At 37.9% G+C, this 19,232-nt stretch overlaps 1 protein-coding gene across 4 annotated transcripts in view; it reads right to left on the bottom strand.

Annotated features, from left to right (window-relative positions):
• The window catches only part of cdkal1 (CDK5 regulatory subunit associated protein 1 like 1), a 259,064-nt gene that overhangs the window by 239,644 nt on the left and 188 nt on the right, over positions 1-19,232 (bottom strand). The window contains exons 1-5 of one of the 4 annotated variants that reach the window (XM_023963816.1): positions 19,091-19,114; positions 18,459-18,622; positions 14,689-14,801; positions 12,097-12,260; positions 8,327-8,439 (exon numbers count right to left, since the gene is read on the bottom strand). In XM_023963816.1, coding sequence (XP_023819584.1) covers positions 8,327-8,439; positions 12,097-12,254 — 271 coding nt within the window. In that variant the 5' untranslated portion in view covers positions 12,255-12,260; positions 14,689-14,801; positions 18,459-18,622; positions 19,091-19,114. Of the gene's footprint in view, positions 1-8,326; positions 8,440-12,096; positions 12,261-12,728; positions 12,753-12,921; positions 13,059-14,688; positions 14,802-18,458; positions 18,623-19,090; positions 19,115-19,232 lie in introns of those variants that run through there. The other 3 variants (XM_023963815.1, XM_023963817.1, XM_023963818.1) reach the window with 3 other exon arrangements.

The raw sequence follows: 19,232 nt of genomic DNA, 5'->3' as shown, positions 1-19,232 counted from the left end.
TAAATTCCAGGTACTTTACATGTACCAACCCCGTTCTTACGTGATAAGTAACACAAAGGCATTAACTCAACTGTAAATACTCAAGTAGGTATCACGCAAGCATGTAATTACCACTTAAATACCCTGTAAGTACAGTACTGTAAAAGAAATCGTTGCACACTTTGTTTTACCTGTATGGCCTTTAGCATTTTTCTAATTTTTAAAAAACATTGTGTATTTGTTATCACCAGTACTGCACAATCTTTGCTTATAACAAATTATTAGTACTTTTATCTTCTGGATTAGAGAGGAAAGTGAAATAGATGGGGCTTCATTCCTTTACCATAAAGTAGTATAGTTCCAAAAAAGACATTGTTGGGTGCAATAAAGATTTTTTTACCATCACCAAATCTCATGACCTTTATCCAACAATGTTTTCATTCATCTTTACTTTTTCAGTGGCTATACTTATCTGGGATGCCAGGCCCTCAGGCGCTTTGTTACTACTGAAGCAAATCGTCTTCACATGATGTGAGTCAGACTGAAGTTGGATAAAGCCATGTCTGGTTTGTGCATGTCTTCAGTTAAAGTCACAGAAACGTTTGGTTTTTAGAATTGAACAGAGTCTTCTAGTGTCTGTGCTTGTTGACAAGAATACATTTAAACTAAAAAAATAAAAAGATGTACAAAAAGAGAATCATACTTGTAATAAATGGCTATAATGCGGCTTTGCAATGCGAGAAAATGGTTGGTTGTGTTAGTAGCATCAAGCAGTGAGGTGGAGTTGAAAGCAGAGCATCTTCAAAAGATTCCTGAAGACAGAGATGGAGACCATTCTGTGGAAGCTGATAGGTTATTCTGTCTTTGAGAAAGGTCCAGGCTGAAGCGAGCACAGTGCAAGGATAACAATTAAAAGTAATCTTGTAAATTAGAGGAAAAATACAGACATTCTCGGCGCCTCTGTTATCAATGGTTTTGGACCTTTCCAAACAAAGGATGGGTCTGAGGGAACTGGACCTACAACAAACCAGGTAAATACCACAGTTTCTGTTTTATTTCAATATCATCTCATCTATCATGCAAGGGGAATTTCTGTCTTTGCATTTGACTCGTTTTGGATTTCAACATGAGCAGTGAACTGGACCACGTGAGGATCACCACGCTCAGTTGTTCAAAGGGCACTTTATGTGAGGGAAACCCTGTACAGCATCACACCTGTCTGAGGAGATCTCACTCCTGACCCTCAGGCCATGAGCTGCTATTCCAGCCTTAACAAAACCCAAACGTCTTTTCTTTATTGGGGAGGACTGGTATGTATTCATTTGCTTTTGCAGTATTAGCAGTGTTATTAGTGTAGAAAGAAAAAAAAAGAATTGCATGCAGGTATTAGCTTAGTAGATGTTTTGTATTAATATTCTTGTGCAGCTGTGTAATTGACAGTATATGACAGGGTGCTGCAACTTTTAACACTAAAAGGGTCAATAAGTCCAGTTCCTTACAGAGCCCCTCTTCACCCTTCAGAAAAATGTACTTATTTAATTTTTTGAGGCCTTAATTATACCTTTAAAATATAGATTTAAAATACTTACAATAATTGACTTACATCACTATTTTTTTCTATAATTAAGCATTTTATTATACCTTAGACTGATGTACATACAAGTTCCTTTCAAAATAAAATCTATACATCTAATGCAGCTGTATACAGTACACTAGGAACTTTGCCTCTCAACTGGACCCTGTTGTGCAGCAGAAGATAAGAAAAGGTGCTTTATGTTTATTTTTAATGATCAGCCGTTCTGACACCAAACGAAACCTTTTATCGTCATTTTGCTCAGTTATTTGACATGTTAAAATCTGTACATAAAAAAACAAAACTTAAATAATTAAAACAAATTAACCACAACTATAAAATGTATTATTTATTAGAATGTTTCACATTTTTCTTCAAAGCCAAAGAGCCACAATAGAGAGGTAAAGAAGCTGCCTGTTGCTGACCTCTGGTATAGGAGAACTGGAACAAGTGAGAATGACGACACCCATAGAAAATGAAATTGAGTGAACTCAGTTGCCTTTGCGCAATATGGACGCTGCCATGTTGGAGCCAGATGACAATGGTTCAAGTTGGTCTGGGTCAGCATTTCTATGGCAACTGTTCTAGCCAATCAGGGGTGAGGTTGTTTGAAGTCCAAACCTCTACCACTTGAAAAGTGGGCTTCACTGACCGATGCACAATTTGTCTCAAATATCAACTTAACTGGCCCCACTAATAGTGCAGTTGAGATTTCTTTCTTTACTGTAATTAATGGATTTCACTGCTAGTAACTTTGATTCCTTTCTTCTACATCCACACTTCCACAATAGGCATTTGCGAGTCGGTGGATGGGGCTTTTTAACCCTTGTGCTATCCTAGGCACTTTAACATTGGCCCACCAGACAGTGCTCTGAACCTTTTTCCTTTAATGATTCTTGATCTTCACTGGTGTCAATGGATTACATGAAATCTTTCCACCTTTGTCCACCTTTGTCATGGTAGGGAGAACACGTCAATGTAAGGGTGGGGTCATCTAAGATAGCACAAGGGTTAAAATGCTCTGGATGCTGCCAGCACAAGTCACCTTGTAAAGATTTCCTAAATAGACCCACAGTTTGACCATGCATCATGAAATGACCCCTTTATTCAATTTTGTTTAATATTTTTAGGCTGATCAGACTGTGAATTTGGAAATGGGAGGCATAAACTGCTCACATTAGCACTTACAGAGATTTTTTCTCTTTTTTTTGGAGCAAGTCTTTTTTCTTTACTTTTTTTTTAATCTAATTTTTATTTTTCTCAATTCCTCTGTACCAATATAAATGTTGTGGCATCGGTTTAGTTTGCTTTCCAACATGTATGTTCTCTTCTCTTAGATTGCAGTGTTAATACTGTTGCCCATCGTGTATTTGTAATAGCTTTTTTCTTCCCTAAAGGAGATTTATCCTTCAAGTTTGCCTCTGTCCTTTAAGCTATCGCTTTATGTAATTCCTTGCTGTGGTCCTCATCTGTGTTGCAGCTTCTGTCTTTACGCTGCTTTTTTTCCCCTGGCTTTTCCCACACCAAGTTGTCAATGCATGTAACCCGCATACTTCACGTGACAGAAAAGCAGTGAGCCCCATCGTTTCTCAGACAGCAGGCAAGGAGCATCTTCTTGTGGAATAACGACGGTCGGAAACAGAAACCGCCTCTCACACACTTTTTTCAGCGCAAACCCGATTCTCTGCATCTGCAACTGTGTGTGACAAGACCAAGTGTGTGTAAGATCTGGCCGCGTATGCCGAAGTGTGTGGATGTGGGAGAGGTGGAGTCAGACAAAACTGTACGCTTTCATTGGCTATAATAGTGCGGCGTCGTATGCTGTGTAGCTCAAAATCGCCCAATCAGAATTTCCTCAAAGGCTCGTTTTATGAATGAGAGCATGTATGCAAGGTACACACACTTGGAGTGAGAGTACTCCACGATGATGTAATGCAATCGCATGGAGCAAACCGAAGCGCCAGAAACACAGGCAGTCGCATCAGGCTGGATGTGTTCAAATATTCATCCCCTCTCACTACAAAGACTGCAACATATCTGCAAACGTATGGGTATATTAACATCTTATATTTAAATCTTCAGTAGTTAATCAGACGGAAAGTAAAAAAACAATAAAATGATTCTATAGTTTGTGACATAAATGATGCATTCCGACATGGTTTAAATGTGTTTCCTAAAGCCTGGAGTGCCTGCAGGTCGACCTTTGCTTGCATTTATCTAAACAGCACACGCCCTTTCTCTTAAGGCCAGATCCTTCAACCGTCTGTTCCCAAACCAGGAACTGAGAATGCCTCATTTGGCTGACTTTGTGTACTGGGGAGTCATTTTGCGTAACCGGTATGTAAAATCCTAACTGAAGAGCCGAGTGTTTGACTGCATGTGCAGTGAGGAGATCTGAGGGAAAGCCAAAAGAAAAAAATATTACCCTGACATTTGTGCAACCATTTTCATTCTTTATTTTTGGAAATGGGAACATTGTTGAACATTTAAAAGTACTATAGCATATTTTTAAATGTACCAAAACTTGGATGCACTGGATTGTTATCAGTGTATTGACAAAGTTGAGGGAGGGGGGGGGGGGCAAACCCACAAGCAATTAGGGCAAACAGCTGTCAGTCAACAAAATACACATTTAATTAGCTGCAAATTCTTTAAACTCTGAAATAACTCAATTATTATCTGATAAAGGCATATTTTCCTGGTTAATCTGGGTGCAGCTCAATGTTTCCTGTCAGCAGAGAAGAACACAAAGTACTCTAAATATCATCCTTGTGTAAAACACCTTTTTTCAAGGTTAAAAACAATGTTCTCTAAAACATACAGTCACTGAATTTCTTCTTGAGTACATCACTGCTACTTAAGAACTTAAGATGGGGTTCATTCATATCAGTGTCATCTCATGAGTAAACAGTGCCCCCCTTGGTCATGTAGTGGAACTGCAAATGGAGACAAATGCAAGCAATAAAACAGGTGTGGAATAATGGGATGTTATTTTCCTCCATAGACCTACATAGTTTTTATGATAAACAAGGTTGATCTAAAACAAGAATATTTTAATTTAATTCAATAACTATGTTTGTCACTGTGTCAGCTATGAAATATAAACGAATTCTCCGCATAAATAAATACCTGAACAATCGCACTCTCTGACTCTTCAAGGAATGCAGAAAAAAGGTAAATTATTACAAAGTATAAATATAAAATAAGCCAAAATGAAAAAAGGAAAATCACAGTTTAAAAATGATCACTTCAATGTGAAATTCTAGAAAAGTATGACTAAATGAGAGAATTTTGAATCCATAGAATTAAAAACTTCTATATGAGCTGATATGTTCAGGTGAAAAATCCACTGTGGGCTTTTGAAATAAAAAAGTAATCGTCCTTTTTTATTATCACATATGTAAAATACAATAGGTGATCTAGGTTCACTGAAAAGCACTCGTTCAGGTTAATGAATAAGAAGGGATTAAAAGTGAATTTAGCACATATCTGATTTGAAATTGAATGCAGCACTGAGGACTGAAAGTTTATCAGAGCCATGTGTTCAAAAGGATGACCTCATCCTGATTGCAGAGCCTTCTCTTTAAAAAGAAAAAAGCCCAGTTTATGGTTTAATGCTGCCACCTATGGATCAACATAGGAACTACTACTATGTTACATATCAGGTGATGTCATAGTTAAAGAAAGATTTAGTGAAGGGGCTGAAGGAGCGTCTAGGGAGGCACGGGTGTGAAAATGAGAAAAGGAGAGGGAAAGATGAGGAGGGAGAGGAGGTGATGTCATGTTCTCTGAGCGGTGAAGGCTGCCTTTGTCCAGAGCCTTCATAAAACATCACATAACGCGGTGGATTTCAGCAGACAAGACAGGTGTCTGATCATCAGATTTGGATTTTTTTCACAGCTTTATAAAAGTTTAGGGAAATGCTACAGATTAAATCTGAATAACCGAATAAAGCAGTACATTCAGGCCCTTTCCGTTACACATTCTTCTAAAGTGTTCCCCTTTGTGTTGACATCAATGCGAGGCGCTACACTTGAAACAAATCAACATTCCACCAAAGGCGTCTCATCTCCTGATCGTGGTCCATTTCTTCCGACAAAAACAAAGATGCTTTTCCTTCGACTGCGAACAGGTGGTAGCAGCGACCACACCAGTACTGTGTCGACTCATGGCGGAGATGAAATTCATTCAAGTCAGGAACGAGCAGCCAGCGTCATACAAATGGAACGTACCATTGCTGTGTGTGTGGTAAATGTATTTTGTGCAAGTATTTGCTATAGTTGTTGTTAAGGTATCATTACTGACCGCAAAAGCTGCACGCACAGTATGTGCAGGTGATAAGAAGGTGTCCACAGGACGCTCATGGCATCGTGCACAAGGAGTGCAGACTTCTCACTTATTTTGGTTGGACGGGCTCACCGAGCGTTCGTTCTTCGGCCTTGATTTGAGACTCAACCTAAAGGACTTGAGAATTGACATGGGACTTGAGGTTTGGGAACTTGTAAACAGTGTTCATGCGTTTATTAGTGTTTTCTAGCTCCAGGACATTGCTGGCTGTCAGGGCTGAAAATAACTTTTTTCACAAAGCTTTGGTTTGGGAATAAAGAAATAAATTTTTCCTTTTGGGCTGCAAATGGGGGGCCTTTCTGTGTGGAGTTTGCATGTTCTTCCCGTGCATGTGTGGGTTTTCTCCAGGGACTTCAGCCTCCTCCCACTGTCCAAAAACATACTTCATAGGTTAATCGGTCACTCTAAATTGTCCCTAGGTGTGAGTGTGAGAGTGCATGTCTGTGTGATATGTGTGGCCCTGCAACGGACTGGCCACCTGTCCAGGGTGTGTGGCCTGGATAGGCTCCAGCAGCCCTGTGACCCTGTGGCCCTGTGGACGAATGAGTGAATGAAAAATTGTCCATTAGGTGTCCACACATATTGCTTTAAAGTAATTGTCAACCATTTGTAGAGATAAAATATGAATTTCAACTCAATATTGTAAGACTTCAGACTTGAGATTTACAGCTACAGACTGGACTTAGACTTGCAAAAAGGGACTTGTGAGTGTCTCTGATTCAAGCCAAGAGACACTGAATGAAAAGTTAATTTTCTTTTAATATCAAACAAGCAGCTAGAAAAGCATGTTGCATTAAAAGAATTTAGAAAAAAATTCAGCAACATTTCTGTCAAAATCCTCCCTGTAATAGTTCATCCTAAACATGTTAGTGCTCTGCTAGAAAGCTGGTTTTTCTTATTTGTGAGATCTTTTTGCATTTTCCTGTCTTTTCATGCGACTGTGTCAAATTAAGCCATGTTGGCGGCACATCATACATTAAAATCCTAAAAACGTGCATATGACCAACACAGCTCATTACTAAATGTTACACTACATCAATCAATCACGTAGAACAACATGACAAAAAAAAACACCAAATATAACCAAACAGCAGAAGCTGCCTCTGTATTCTGCATTACAACATTTTTAAGTTTTAAGTTTCATAATCATTTCTGGTTATAGTTTCATGGAACATTTAAATTATATATTTATATAATATATATAGTTTTCTTAGGATAAACCCTTTTTTCTTCTTTTTATAAATCCCTTTAATGCTTGAATGTGGGGGGGGGGGAAATAAAACTTTATGGCTATATGCCCAAAACGACAGTCGCAGTTAGAAAATGTGCCATTCTCAAACATCTTAGAGCCCCTTTTGGCAACAAAAAAACTTGGATGAAACGTAAGAAACGAATGGAAAAAGCTGGAACCAGTTTCAGGTTGATGGCTCCAATGCCAGGTTTATCCACACAGATTCCTAATCTGACTTCCTCTCTGAAATGTTCAGCAGCCGTCTTCTGGAAATGACTGAGGGACGTAACATGTTGTCGTTGAATTATGTTTCAGTTCATACCTGAGATCTGAATTCTAGCTGAGTCAAAATGGAAAAAAGAAAACAATGAGATTATTAAAAACAAAACAGAAAAACAGCCCTTAGGTGGGAATCATTTTTTTGCAATTAACAGATCACATAACAAGCTATGGTTTAAAACAAAATGGACTACAAAAGAGAAACTGTAAACGGAAAACTGCACAGACATCCTGTTTGTTCCTCGTTTAAATAGACTTGTCATTGGAAGTTGATAAAACGCACGTTGTCAAGGCCGATGTAAACGTAGGTTCATGGACACATCAGACAAAAAGTCACAAAGAAATATGTTAAATATCGTTTTTATCCAACTTGTGTATTCAAAAGTATACGCAATTTGTTCTCCGGGTTTTTTTTTTTTTTTATCTCCTCTCTTATGATCACTCATCTAATCCCTCTTTAGAAAACCCAACCAATGTAGAACTTTATACGTCTGGTCCTCATGCAAACACATGCAAAAAGACAATCTGAGAGCAGACGGTGATCTTCAGTCCTTTCTGTCTGGAAACGACCTTTTAGATTATATTATTCAGCCGTTTATGTGGCGTCTTTGAGAAATAACTGATTTTTTTATTTACTTCACAAATACGATCTTCTTTATAGAGATTAATATCATCCAGCCTGATGTCTGTAAATCTAAAAGCTTTATTTAAAACATTTGGGACACCGTTGGAGAAAAAGCCTGTTTTAAGTGCAACAGCGCCCTCTTGTGTTGAATATGGACATCTACAGTGATGTGCAATTCTGCAGTTTTATTTTTCTGTGACTCCGTTAAAACTGTGCTTTTTTGTTGCTGTCTGGACTCAGGACAACAGGTGTGTGACAGTACAAAGCGCCAGAACATAAAACATCCTCTTACCAGTCATCTTGTAGCCGCTGGCAGCTAGCTGTCCCGCCATGTATTCTCCGTCTGAATTGTTGTGACTGCAGCCCCAAGTTTTCATCCAGATTTTCTGCATGCCAGGAATTACACTGAAACAGAGGCAAACAGGGATCTTCATCTAATCTTTGCTCTCCTTAAACACTAATGTCCTCTCGAATTCAGTTTTCTCTTTACTGCATCGTTGCAGAGCGGTCGATAGGAAAAGGGCTTGAGAATCTAAAAGATTTCTTTCTGGCTTTTAACAAAAACTTAAACCCAACAAACACTGAAAGCTGATGAGAAGCTGCACCGCTGCAGTGTCCTTTCCAGAGGCTTAGTGATGGGAAAGTCATACAGACAAACTGCATTCAATTTGATAAATCACTCACTTTTGTAGAACTGATTTTCGTAGATGTTCTGAAATTACTGAAAGGCCTACTGGTGATCAATTAAATCTGTAAAATGAGTCCATTAATACTAGGAAAATAAAATAATAAGATATGTGTTATTAAAAAAATTACAGCTGGAAAACAATTCATAAATCCATACATGAACGACAAGAATGCCCAAGTCAATATTTTTAGAAGCACGTTTTCTAGAAATACCGACTTTAGTCTCACAAGAAGACAAATAGTTTTTCATTGGAGATCACTGAATGTTCAAGGGAATGCCTAATTTAAAAGTTGATTCCAGACGACAGCATTAGCACCATTTCCGCCTGAGTTTGAGCATGACTAAATGATATGAGTGTGATGCCTGTCGCTATAGAGGATCTTTGTGGTGTGGGAGGCACGTCCACATCAGCTAAGATACCTGGGGGGTATTCCAGGAAGCATGTTTGAACTACCCTGACTTTAACCCTGAACTCTGGCTGAAATCCGCCTGAACTTGCTTACTCTGGGTGTGTCAGTTCCAAAAGACCAGATATGAGTTGGCGTAATTACGCTCGACTTGGTAACCCTGGGTTAATGCGGGTGCACGTCAAGTACATAAAAACCTTCTCAATGGAACGCCAATTTCTGGAGTCACCATGGAAACGCGTGGTGAAAAAAAGAGAGCGCTATATTTCAGTGAGACTGAGTCTGAGATTAATGACGGCTATGAAGATTATACGTCCATCAAAAAAGTAAAACGGCTGCATCCGAAGAAGAAAGAGTTTTGCTTGTAGTAGAAGAACAGACAAAGTAAACGCACGAGTTTCTGATCTTATTTCCATTTTCCTTGTGAAGCATATATTTAAAACGTATCCAATTTTGCCAACTTAAATGAATTACTTGGTACTATTGGTAACAAGTAATTGAGTTAAATTTATTCAACCTACTTTCTTAGGTCTATAAAACTTAATTAGTGTTTATTCAACTCAAATTTACAGATTTATTTAACTAAATGTCATATTACTCCAATTCAATTATTATTGTTTCCACCTTAAGGAATAATAATTCTTGAACTCTCAAATGTCTAAGTTTGAGCCGGCAGATATGCTCATTTTTATAACAATAAAAAGAACAGAACGATACACATTTGGAGAGTAAATCCATTTAAGAATTCATCGACATTGTCATTACATCATTTGGCTGTAGGGGTGCTATATAAACTCATCATCCTCTCCCTCCCTCTTACTCATGGTGCAGAGACTTGAGCAAAGTGGGACAAAGTAACTCGGCAAAACACAGTAAAACAGCTAAACAACTAAACACATTTGGTCAAAAACCCACACTTAAACCCAAATCCGTCCAGAGAGGCAAAGGGAATGGTATCCCACAATCCCTTGCGGTGCCGATCTAACAGCAGCACCAAAGTTACACCTACTTAATTGAATTAATTTGAATGAAAGTAAAATAACTGTCTGAAAACAAATTGTTATTTTTAAACTGACTTAACAAAAAAATGATTTTTAATTATCTTAACTGAAGCAAATAATTAAGTTAGATCAACATAGTTTATTTTTCCAACATCCATATGTGGTCTTATCACCCTCTCACAGTGGAAAAAGTATTATCTGAGCTTCTTCATCAAATCAAATCAAATCAAATCAACCTTTATTTATATAGCACTTTTTCAACAACATATGTCACTCAAAGTGCTGTGCATAAAAAACAATAAAATTTGAAAACAAGATGACAAGACAAACCGTGCGACAACCCCCACCCCGCAAAAACACACACACACACACACCCACACACATCAAAAAATAAATAAATAAATAAAAAAGTGATAAAATGATAGAATGTAGAGACCAAGCTTTGTCCTGAAGTGGGGAAACGATATTTTGGGGACATGTCCACATCAGCGACCCCCCAACCCAAGTTCACGGAGAACACTACCACAGAACCCCCCAGATCCGATCAAAAGAGTCAGACCCAGGAGATCCCACTGCAGCAGTTCACTGAGAAGGGTCAGTCACCGATGTGGAGGATCCCTCAGAGGGAAACACTGGAGTGTAATAAAATGTAAAAGGAATAAAATTTAAGTATATATAAAACATGGACAAAAAACAAATAATTACATAAACCTTAATAGGCATATGAAATAGTAAGAGCAACTTAAAAATTAATAGAATACATAAATAAATGTATTTACATACACATATAAAACTAGTTAAAAGAAAAAAATAAATAAAAAATAAATAAATAAATCCTAAAATTTAACTAAAAGCTAAATTAAAAAGGTAGGTCTTAAGCCTTCCTTTAAAAACATGAACTGTCTCTGCAGCCCTGAGGCTCTCTGGGAGGCTGTTCCACAGGCGAGGTCCGTAAAAACTGAATGAGGCCTCGCCGTACGTTTTTGTTCTAACTTTTGGGATAACCAAAAGGCCTGTATCAGAGGACCTCAGGGTCCGCGAGGGCTCATACTTTAAAATCATGTCAGATAAATATGAAGGCCCGAGACCATAAAAACATTTGTAAACCAATAAAAGAACTTTAAAATCAATTCTGAATTGCACAGGGAGCCAATGCAGCGATCTTAAAACCGGTGCAATGTGTCCCCGCCCCCCGGTCCTCGTCAGAACGCGTGCTGCTGAATTTGGCAGCAGTTGAAGATTTGCTATTCTTGTTCTGGGAAGACCAGAGAGCAGAGCATTACAATAATCTAATCTGCTGGTAATAAAAGCATGCATTAGCACCTCTGTGCTGGCAAGAGAGAGAAATGGGCGGACTCTGGCTATATTTTTTAGATGATAAAATCCTGTTTTTGTGATATTTTTAATTTGTGGGATAAAATTCATCGCAGAGGCAAAAATGACACCCAGGTTTCTCACACACTGAGAAGTTTTGTAATTCTTTAGTTTAGATAAAACTATCTCTCTCTTGTCCTTAGAACCGATCACTAAAACCTCTGTTTTGTCCTGGTTTAGCTGTAGGAAGTTCTCTGCCATCCATGACTCAATGTCTAAAATGCATTTTAAGAGTGTGTTGACCGACTCTTCATCATCATCCACTAAATCATCTTCAAATGGACACGCCAAGCTTCTTCACCTCTCTGAAAACCAACTAACCTTCAACTAAACCTGCTCCAGACCAGGTTATGTTCAGAGCATGAGTTGCCATGGCAACTTGACATACCCTGAAACATACCTCCATTTCAGACATGGCCGTTCACGAACACTAAAGTCTAGAGACAAACACCACAGGGCCCATGTTTAACATAAACGTACGCACTATTTTTAATGAATACTTGAAGTCCTTCAGTCTACATGTACAATCTTTAGAAACTGTCAGTTTCAAACTCAGATCAGATGAAGTCAGATGAAGCATATTCTGGCGTACCTGTCAGCTTGGAGCTCTTCGTCGTTTAGAAGCTCTTTCTTCTTCTTGGGCCTTGGTATGATGTTCTTTCTCGCAGACTGTCTTTCATGGGGGGTGGGGTCCGTGGAAGACACCATGTCCTCAATATCTTCAATCACGGGGTCGCAGGCGGAAGGCATGATGATCTGAAAGATCACAGTTCGACTCTATAAAGAACGACTCAGAATCCACAGAGATAACTTAGCTCTGTTAAAAGCAATCATTCAAAGAATTTTATCTGAAATTAGCACGTGCATTTATGATTAAGAGTAATTATATTTGAATGATTTACATCTACATGTACAAGTATGAATATACATTTTCTAATCAGTTCATGAACAACCATCCTAAGTTAGATATGCCTATGTGAAGATATATACACATACATTTCTGTGGTCTATCTTCTTAATTCTATTTTTGTTTTGGTTGCTTAAAGTAACCGATTCCAAATATAAAACATATAACAAATATTTAGAATACACAAGAAACACAAAACAATTCTTTAGTCATCCCGTCAACGTAGTCTAAATTAACTTACTATAAGCCAAACTGAAAAAGACAACAGGTAAACACGATTTGGCTCTAAAAAAAAAATTAAAAAAAACTATTCCAACCTTCTTATGTGATATTTGTGCAAGTCAGTAACGGCACTACCCTTGCTTGAGTAACTTAGAATGCAATTCCTGTGTCAAAACACGGATAACTGTAGTACAATTTTATAGGACAACCGTTAGCATTAGCCAGCTTGCCCACGTGCCTTACCAGTTGTAAAACACAAGAGTTGTATCTACTATTTGTGTAAATTACCTGAATCGTAATGTGGTTATATTGTCCAATGAATCCAATCTTCGGGTCAAATATGCGCCCAATTGATAAACTGCTGTTGTTTACACCACAGGACAGTTGTCACAACTTCTCCTGCGCCATTCTCGGAAATAGACGGAAAGACGGGAGGGACAAAAATTTAGCGTTCAAATGCTGAGCGCGATTTAATGACTTCAAATTAATACTGCTACAAGAAATAAACAAAACAATTTGTAGTTTATATTTCCTTTATTCATTTTTTTTAATAACAAATACCCATAGTACAAAAACAAATCTTTTCAATCGCACACATACAAAACTTAAATTTCTCATTTAACTGATATCAAAATTGTAACTAATCGACAATTACTTGAAATTTCAGCTTTTTCATTCATGCATCGTGACTGTAAAGTTTCTGAATTTGGTTGAACAAGGCAGCAATATTGAAATGTTACTGAAAAGTTGATTTCCTATGGAATAGTAGAGTTTAACACGAGTTTTTGTTTTCCTTTTTTTTTCTTGGTGTCCATCAATGCCACTTCAGTTTGAATTACACTTTATTAGATTTAGTCTAATACTAAGTTTATGCAAGTTCTAAAGACCCAAATATAAACTTTTTATTCTATAGCCACCTAAATGTTCAGCAGCACAGCAGACCAGCTGTCACCGACACCAAAATCCATCACAAGGCCACACAGAGACCAACTACCGCACGCACTCACAACTCAAGACTACACAATCAACCTAATCATACACACGCTTGTGGACTGCAAGAAGAAGCCAGAGTACCCAGGAAATGCATGCAAACTCCACAACAAAAGCCTGGGAGTCTTCTTTCACTGCCACAAAGCTCCTGGCAACAGTCATACCATAGGAAAAACAAGCAGAAACACCAACTCACTCATGATATAAAACCCTAGCTTTAGTGGTGTATTAAAATCTTTAACATTCCATTGGAAATCTGTGAAAAAACTACAATCGCTCCAAAAATTCCCATGTCCACCACAAAAATATTTCAATAAGATTCTGGTAGCTTGAAATAAATGGCAGAAAGTTCTATCTACACAAGTGGTAAAGCGTGGCACTAAAGTCCAAGAACCAGATGTGTGTGTGTGTGGGGGGGGGGGGGGGGGGGGGATGCATCTTAAACCTAAAAACACACACGGTTTGTGGAAAAAAATAAAAAAATAAAAAAATAAATATAAATATCGTTTTTATCCAACTTGTGTATTCAAAAGTATACGCAATTTGTTCTCCGGGTTTTTTTTTTTTTTTATCTCCTCTCTTATGATCACTCATCTAATCCCTCTTTAGAAAACCCAACCAATGTAGAACTTTATACGTCTGGTCCTCATGCAAACACATGCAAAAAGACAATCTGAGAGCAGACGGTGATCTTCAGTCCTTTCTGTCTGGAAACGACCTTTTAGATTATATTATTCAGCCGTTTATGTGGCGTCTTTGAGAAATAACTGATTTTTTTATTTACTTCACAAATACGATCTTCTTTATAGAGATTAATATCATCCAGCCTGATGTCTGTAAATCTAAAAGCTTTATTTAAAACATTTGGGACACCGTTGGAGAAAAAGCCTGTTTTAAGTGCAACAGCGCCCTCTTGTGTTGAATATGGACATCTACAGTGATGTGCAATTCTGCAGTTTTATTTTTCTGTGACTCCGTTAAAACTGTGCTTTTTTGTTGCTGTCTGGACTCAGGACAACAGGTGTGTGACAGTACAAAGCGCCAGAACATAAAACATCCTCTTACCAGTCATCTTGTAGCCGCTGGCAGCTAGCTGTCCCGCCATGTATTCTCCGTCTGAATTGTTGTGACTGCAGCCCCAAGTTTTCATCCAGATTTTCTGCATGCCAGGAATTACACTGAAACAGAGGCAAACAGGGATCTTCATCTAATCTTTGCTCTCCTTAAACACTAATGTCCTCTCGAATTCAGTTTTCTCTTTACTGCATCGTTGCAGAGCGGTCGATAGGAAAAGGGCTTGAGAATCTAAAAGATTTCTTTCTGGCTTTTAACAAAAACTTAAACCCAACAAACACTGAAAGCTGATGAGAAGCTGCACCGCTGCAGTGTCCTTTCCAGAGGCTTAGTGATGGGAAAGTCATACAGACAAACTGCATTCAATTTGATAAATCACTCACTTTTGTAGAACTGATTTTCGTAGATGTTCTGAAATTACTGAAAGGCCTACTGGTGATCAATTAAATCTGTAAAATGAGTCCATTAATACTAGGAAAATAAAATAATAAGATATGTGTTATTAAAAAAATTACAGCTGGAAAACAATTCATAAATCCATACATGAACGACAAGAATGCCCAAGTCAATATTTTTAGAAGCACGTTTTCTAGAAATACCGACTTTAGTCTCACAAGAAGACAAATAGTTTTTCATTGGAGATCACTGAATGTTCAAGGGAATGCCTAATTTAAAAGTTGATTCCAGACGACAGCATTAGCACCATTTCCGCCTGAGTTTGAGCATGACTAAATGATATGAGTGTGATGCCTGTCGCTATAGAGGATCTTTGTGGTGTGGGAGGCACGTCCACATCAGCTAAGATACCTGGGGGGTATTCCAGGAAGCATGTTTGAACTACCCTGACTTTAACCCTGAACTCTGGCTGAAATCCGCCTGAACTTGCTTACTCTGGGTGTGTCAGTTCCAAAAGACCAGATATGAGTTGGCGTAATTACGCTCGACTTGGTAACCCTGGGTTAATGCGGGTGCACGTCAAGTACATAAAAACCTTCTCAATGGAACGCCAATTTCTGGAGTCACCATGGAAACGCGTGGTGAAAAAAAGAGAGCGCTATATTTCAGTGAGACTGAGTCTGAGATTAATGACGGCTATGAAGATTATACGTCCATCAAAAAAGTAAAACGGCTGCATCCGAAGAAGAAAGAGTTTTGCTTGTAGTAGAAGAACAGACAAAGTAAACGCACGAGTTTCTGATCTTATTTCCATTTTCCTTGTGAAGCATATATTTAAAACGTATCCAATTTTGCCAACTTAAATGAATTACTTGGTACTATTGGTAACAAGTAATTGAGTTAAATTTATTCAACCTACTTTCTTAGGTCTATAAAACTTAATTAGTGTTTATTCAACTCAAATTTACAGATTTATTTAACTAAATGTCATATTACTCCAATTCAATTATTATTGTTTCCACCTTAAGGAATAATAATTCTTGAACTCTCAAATGTCTAAGTTTGAGCCGGCAGATATGCTCATTTTTATAACAATAAAAAGAACAGAACGATACACATTTGGAGAGTAAATCCATTTAAGAATTCATCGACATTGTCATTACATCATTTGGCTGTAGGGGTGCTATATAAACTCATCATCCTCTCCCTCCCTCTTACTCATGGTGCAGAGACTTGAGCAAAGTGGGACAAAGTAACTCGGCAAAACACAGTAAAACAGCTAAACAACTAAACACATTTGGTCAAAAACCCACACTTAAACCCAAATCCGTCCAGAGAGGCAAAGGGAATGGTATCCCACAATCCCTTGCGGTGCCGATCTAACAGCAGCACCAAAGTTACACCTACTTAATTGAATTAATTTGAATGAAAGTAAAATAACTGTCTGAAAACAAATTGTTATTTTTAAACTGACTTAACAAAAAAATGATTTTTAATTATCTTAACTGAAGCAAATAATTAAGTTAGATCAACATAGTTTATTTTTCCAACATCCATATGTGGTCTTATCACCCTCTCACAGTGGAAAAAGTATTATCTGAGCTTCTTCATCAAATCAAATCAAATCAAATCAACCTTTATTTATATAGCACTTTTTCAACAACATATGTCACTCAAAGTGCTGTGCATAAAAAACAATAAAATTTGAAAACAAGATGACAAGACAAACCGTGCGACAACCCCCACCCCGCAAAAACACACACACACACACACCCACACACATCAAAAAATAAATAAATAAATAAAAAAGTGATAAAATGATAGAATGTAGAGACCAAGCTTTGTCCTGAAGTGGGGAAACGATATTTTGGGGACATGTCCACATCAGCGACCCCCCAACCCAAGTTCACGGAGAACACTACCACAGAACCCCCCAGATCCGATCAAAAGAGTCAGACCCAGGAGATCCCACTGCAGCAGTTCACTGAGAAGGGTCAGTCACCGATGTGGAGGATCCCTCAGAGGGAAACACTGGAGTGTAATAAAATGTAAAAGGAATAAAATTTAAGTATATATAAAACATGGACAAAAAACAAATAATTACATAAACCTTAATAGGCATATGAAATAGTAAGAGCAACTTAAAAATTAATAGAATACATAAATAAATGTATTTACATACACATATAAAACTAGTTAAAAGAAAAAAATAAATAAAAAATAAATAAATAAATCCTAAAATTTAACTAAAAGCTAAATTAAAAAGGTAGGTCTTAAGCCTTCCTTTAAAAACATGAACTGTCTCTGCAGCCCTGAGGCTCTCTGGGAGGCTGTTCCACAGGCGAGGTCCGTAAAAACTGAATGAGGCCTCGCCGTACGTTTTTGTTCTAACTTTTGGGATAACCAAAAGGCCTGTATCAGAGGACCTCAGGGTCCGCGAGGGCTCATACTTTAAAATCATGTCAGATAAATATGAAGGCCCGAGACCATAAAAACATTTGTAAACCAATAAAAGAACTTTAAAATCAATTCTGAATTGCACAGGGAGCCAATGCAGCGATCTTAAAACCGGTGCAATGTGTCCCCGCCCCCCGGTCCTCGTCAGAACGCGTGCTGCTGAATTTGGCAGCAGTTGAAGATTTGCTATTCTTGTTCTGGGAAGACCAGAGAGCAGAGCATTACAATAATCTAATCTGCTGGTAATAAAAGCATGCATTAGCACCTCTGTGCTGGCAAGAGAGAGAAATGGGCGGACTCTGGCTATATTTTTTAGATGATAAAATCCTGTTTTTGTGATATTTTTAATTTGTGGGATAAAATTCATCGCAGAGGCAAAAATGACACCCAGGTTTCTCACACACTGAGAAGTTTTGTAATTCTTTAGTTTAGATAAAACTATCTCTCTCTTGTCCTTAGAACCGATCACTAAAACCTCTGTTTTGTCCTGGTTTAGCTGTAGGAAGTTCTCTGCCATCCATGACTCAATGTCTAAAATGCATTTTAAGAGTGTGTTGACCGACTCTTCATCATCATCCACTAAATCATCTTCAAATGGACACGCCAAGCTTCTTCACCTCTCTGAAAACCAACTAACCTTCAACTAAACCTGCTCCAGACCAGGTTATGTTCAGAGCATGAGTTGCCATGGCAACTTGACATACCCTGAAACATACCTCCATTTCAGACATGGCCGTTCACGAACACTAAAGTCTAGAGACAAACACCACAGGGCCCATGTTTAACATAAACGTACGCACTATTTTTAATGAATACTTGAAGTCCTTCAGTCTACATGTACAATCTTTAGAAACTGTCAGTTTCAAACTCAGATCAGATGAAGTCAGATGAAGCATATTCTGGCGTACCTGTCAGCTTGGAGCTCTTCGTCGTTTAGAAGCTCTTTCTTCTTCTTGGGCCTTGGTATGATGTTCTTTCTCGCAGACTGTCTTTCATGGGGGGTGGGGTCCGTGGAAGACACCATGTCCTCAATATCTTCAATCACGGGGTCGCAGGCGGAAGGCATGATGATCTGAAAGATCACAGTTCGACTCTATAAAGAACGACTCAGAATCCACAGAGATAACTTAGCTCTGTTAAAAGCAATCATTCAAAGAATTTTATCTGAAATTAGCACGTGCATTTATGATTAAGAGTAATTATATTTGAATGATTTACATCTACATGTACAAGTATGAATATACATTTTCTAATCAGTTCATGAACAACCATCCTAAGTTAGATATGCCTATGTGAAGATATATACACATACATTTCTGTGGTCTATCTTCTTAATTCTATTTTTGTTTTGGTTGCTTAAAGTAACCGATTCCAAATATAAAACATATAACAAATATTTAGAATACACAAGAAACACAAAACAATTCTTTAGTCATCCCGTCAACGTAGTCTAAATTAACTTACTATAAGCCAAACTGAAAAAGACAACAGGTAAACACGATTTGGCTCTAAAAAAAAAATTAAAAAAAACTATTCCAACCTTCTTATGTGATATTTGTGCAAGTCAGTAACGGCACTACCCTTGCTTGAGTAACTTAGAATGCAATTCCTGTGTCAAAACACGGATAACTGTAGTACAATTTTATAGGACAACCGTTAGCATTAGCCAGCTTGCCCACGTG

This window comes from Oryzias latipes, chromosome 16 (assembly GCF_002234675.1).
Source record: "Oryzias latipes chromosome 16, ASM223467v1".
NCBI lineage: Eukaryota > Metazoa > Chordata > Actinopteri > Beloniformes > Adrianichthyidae > Oryzias > Oryzias latipes.
Note: the sequence above shows the minus strand (reverse complement) of the source record. Positions and strands in the feature narration are given on the sequence as shown.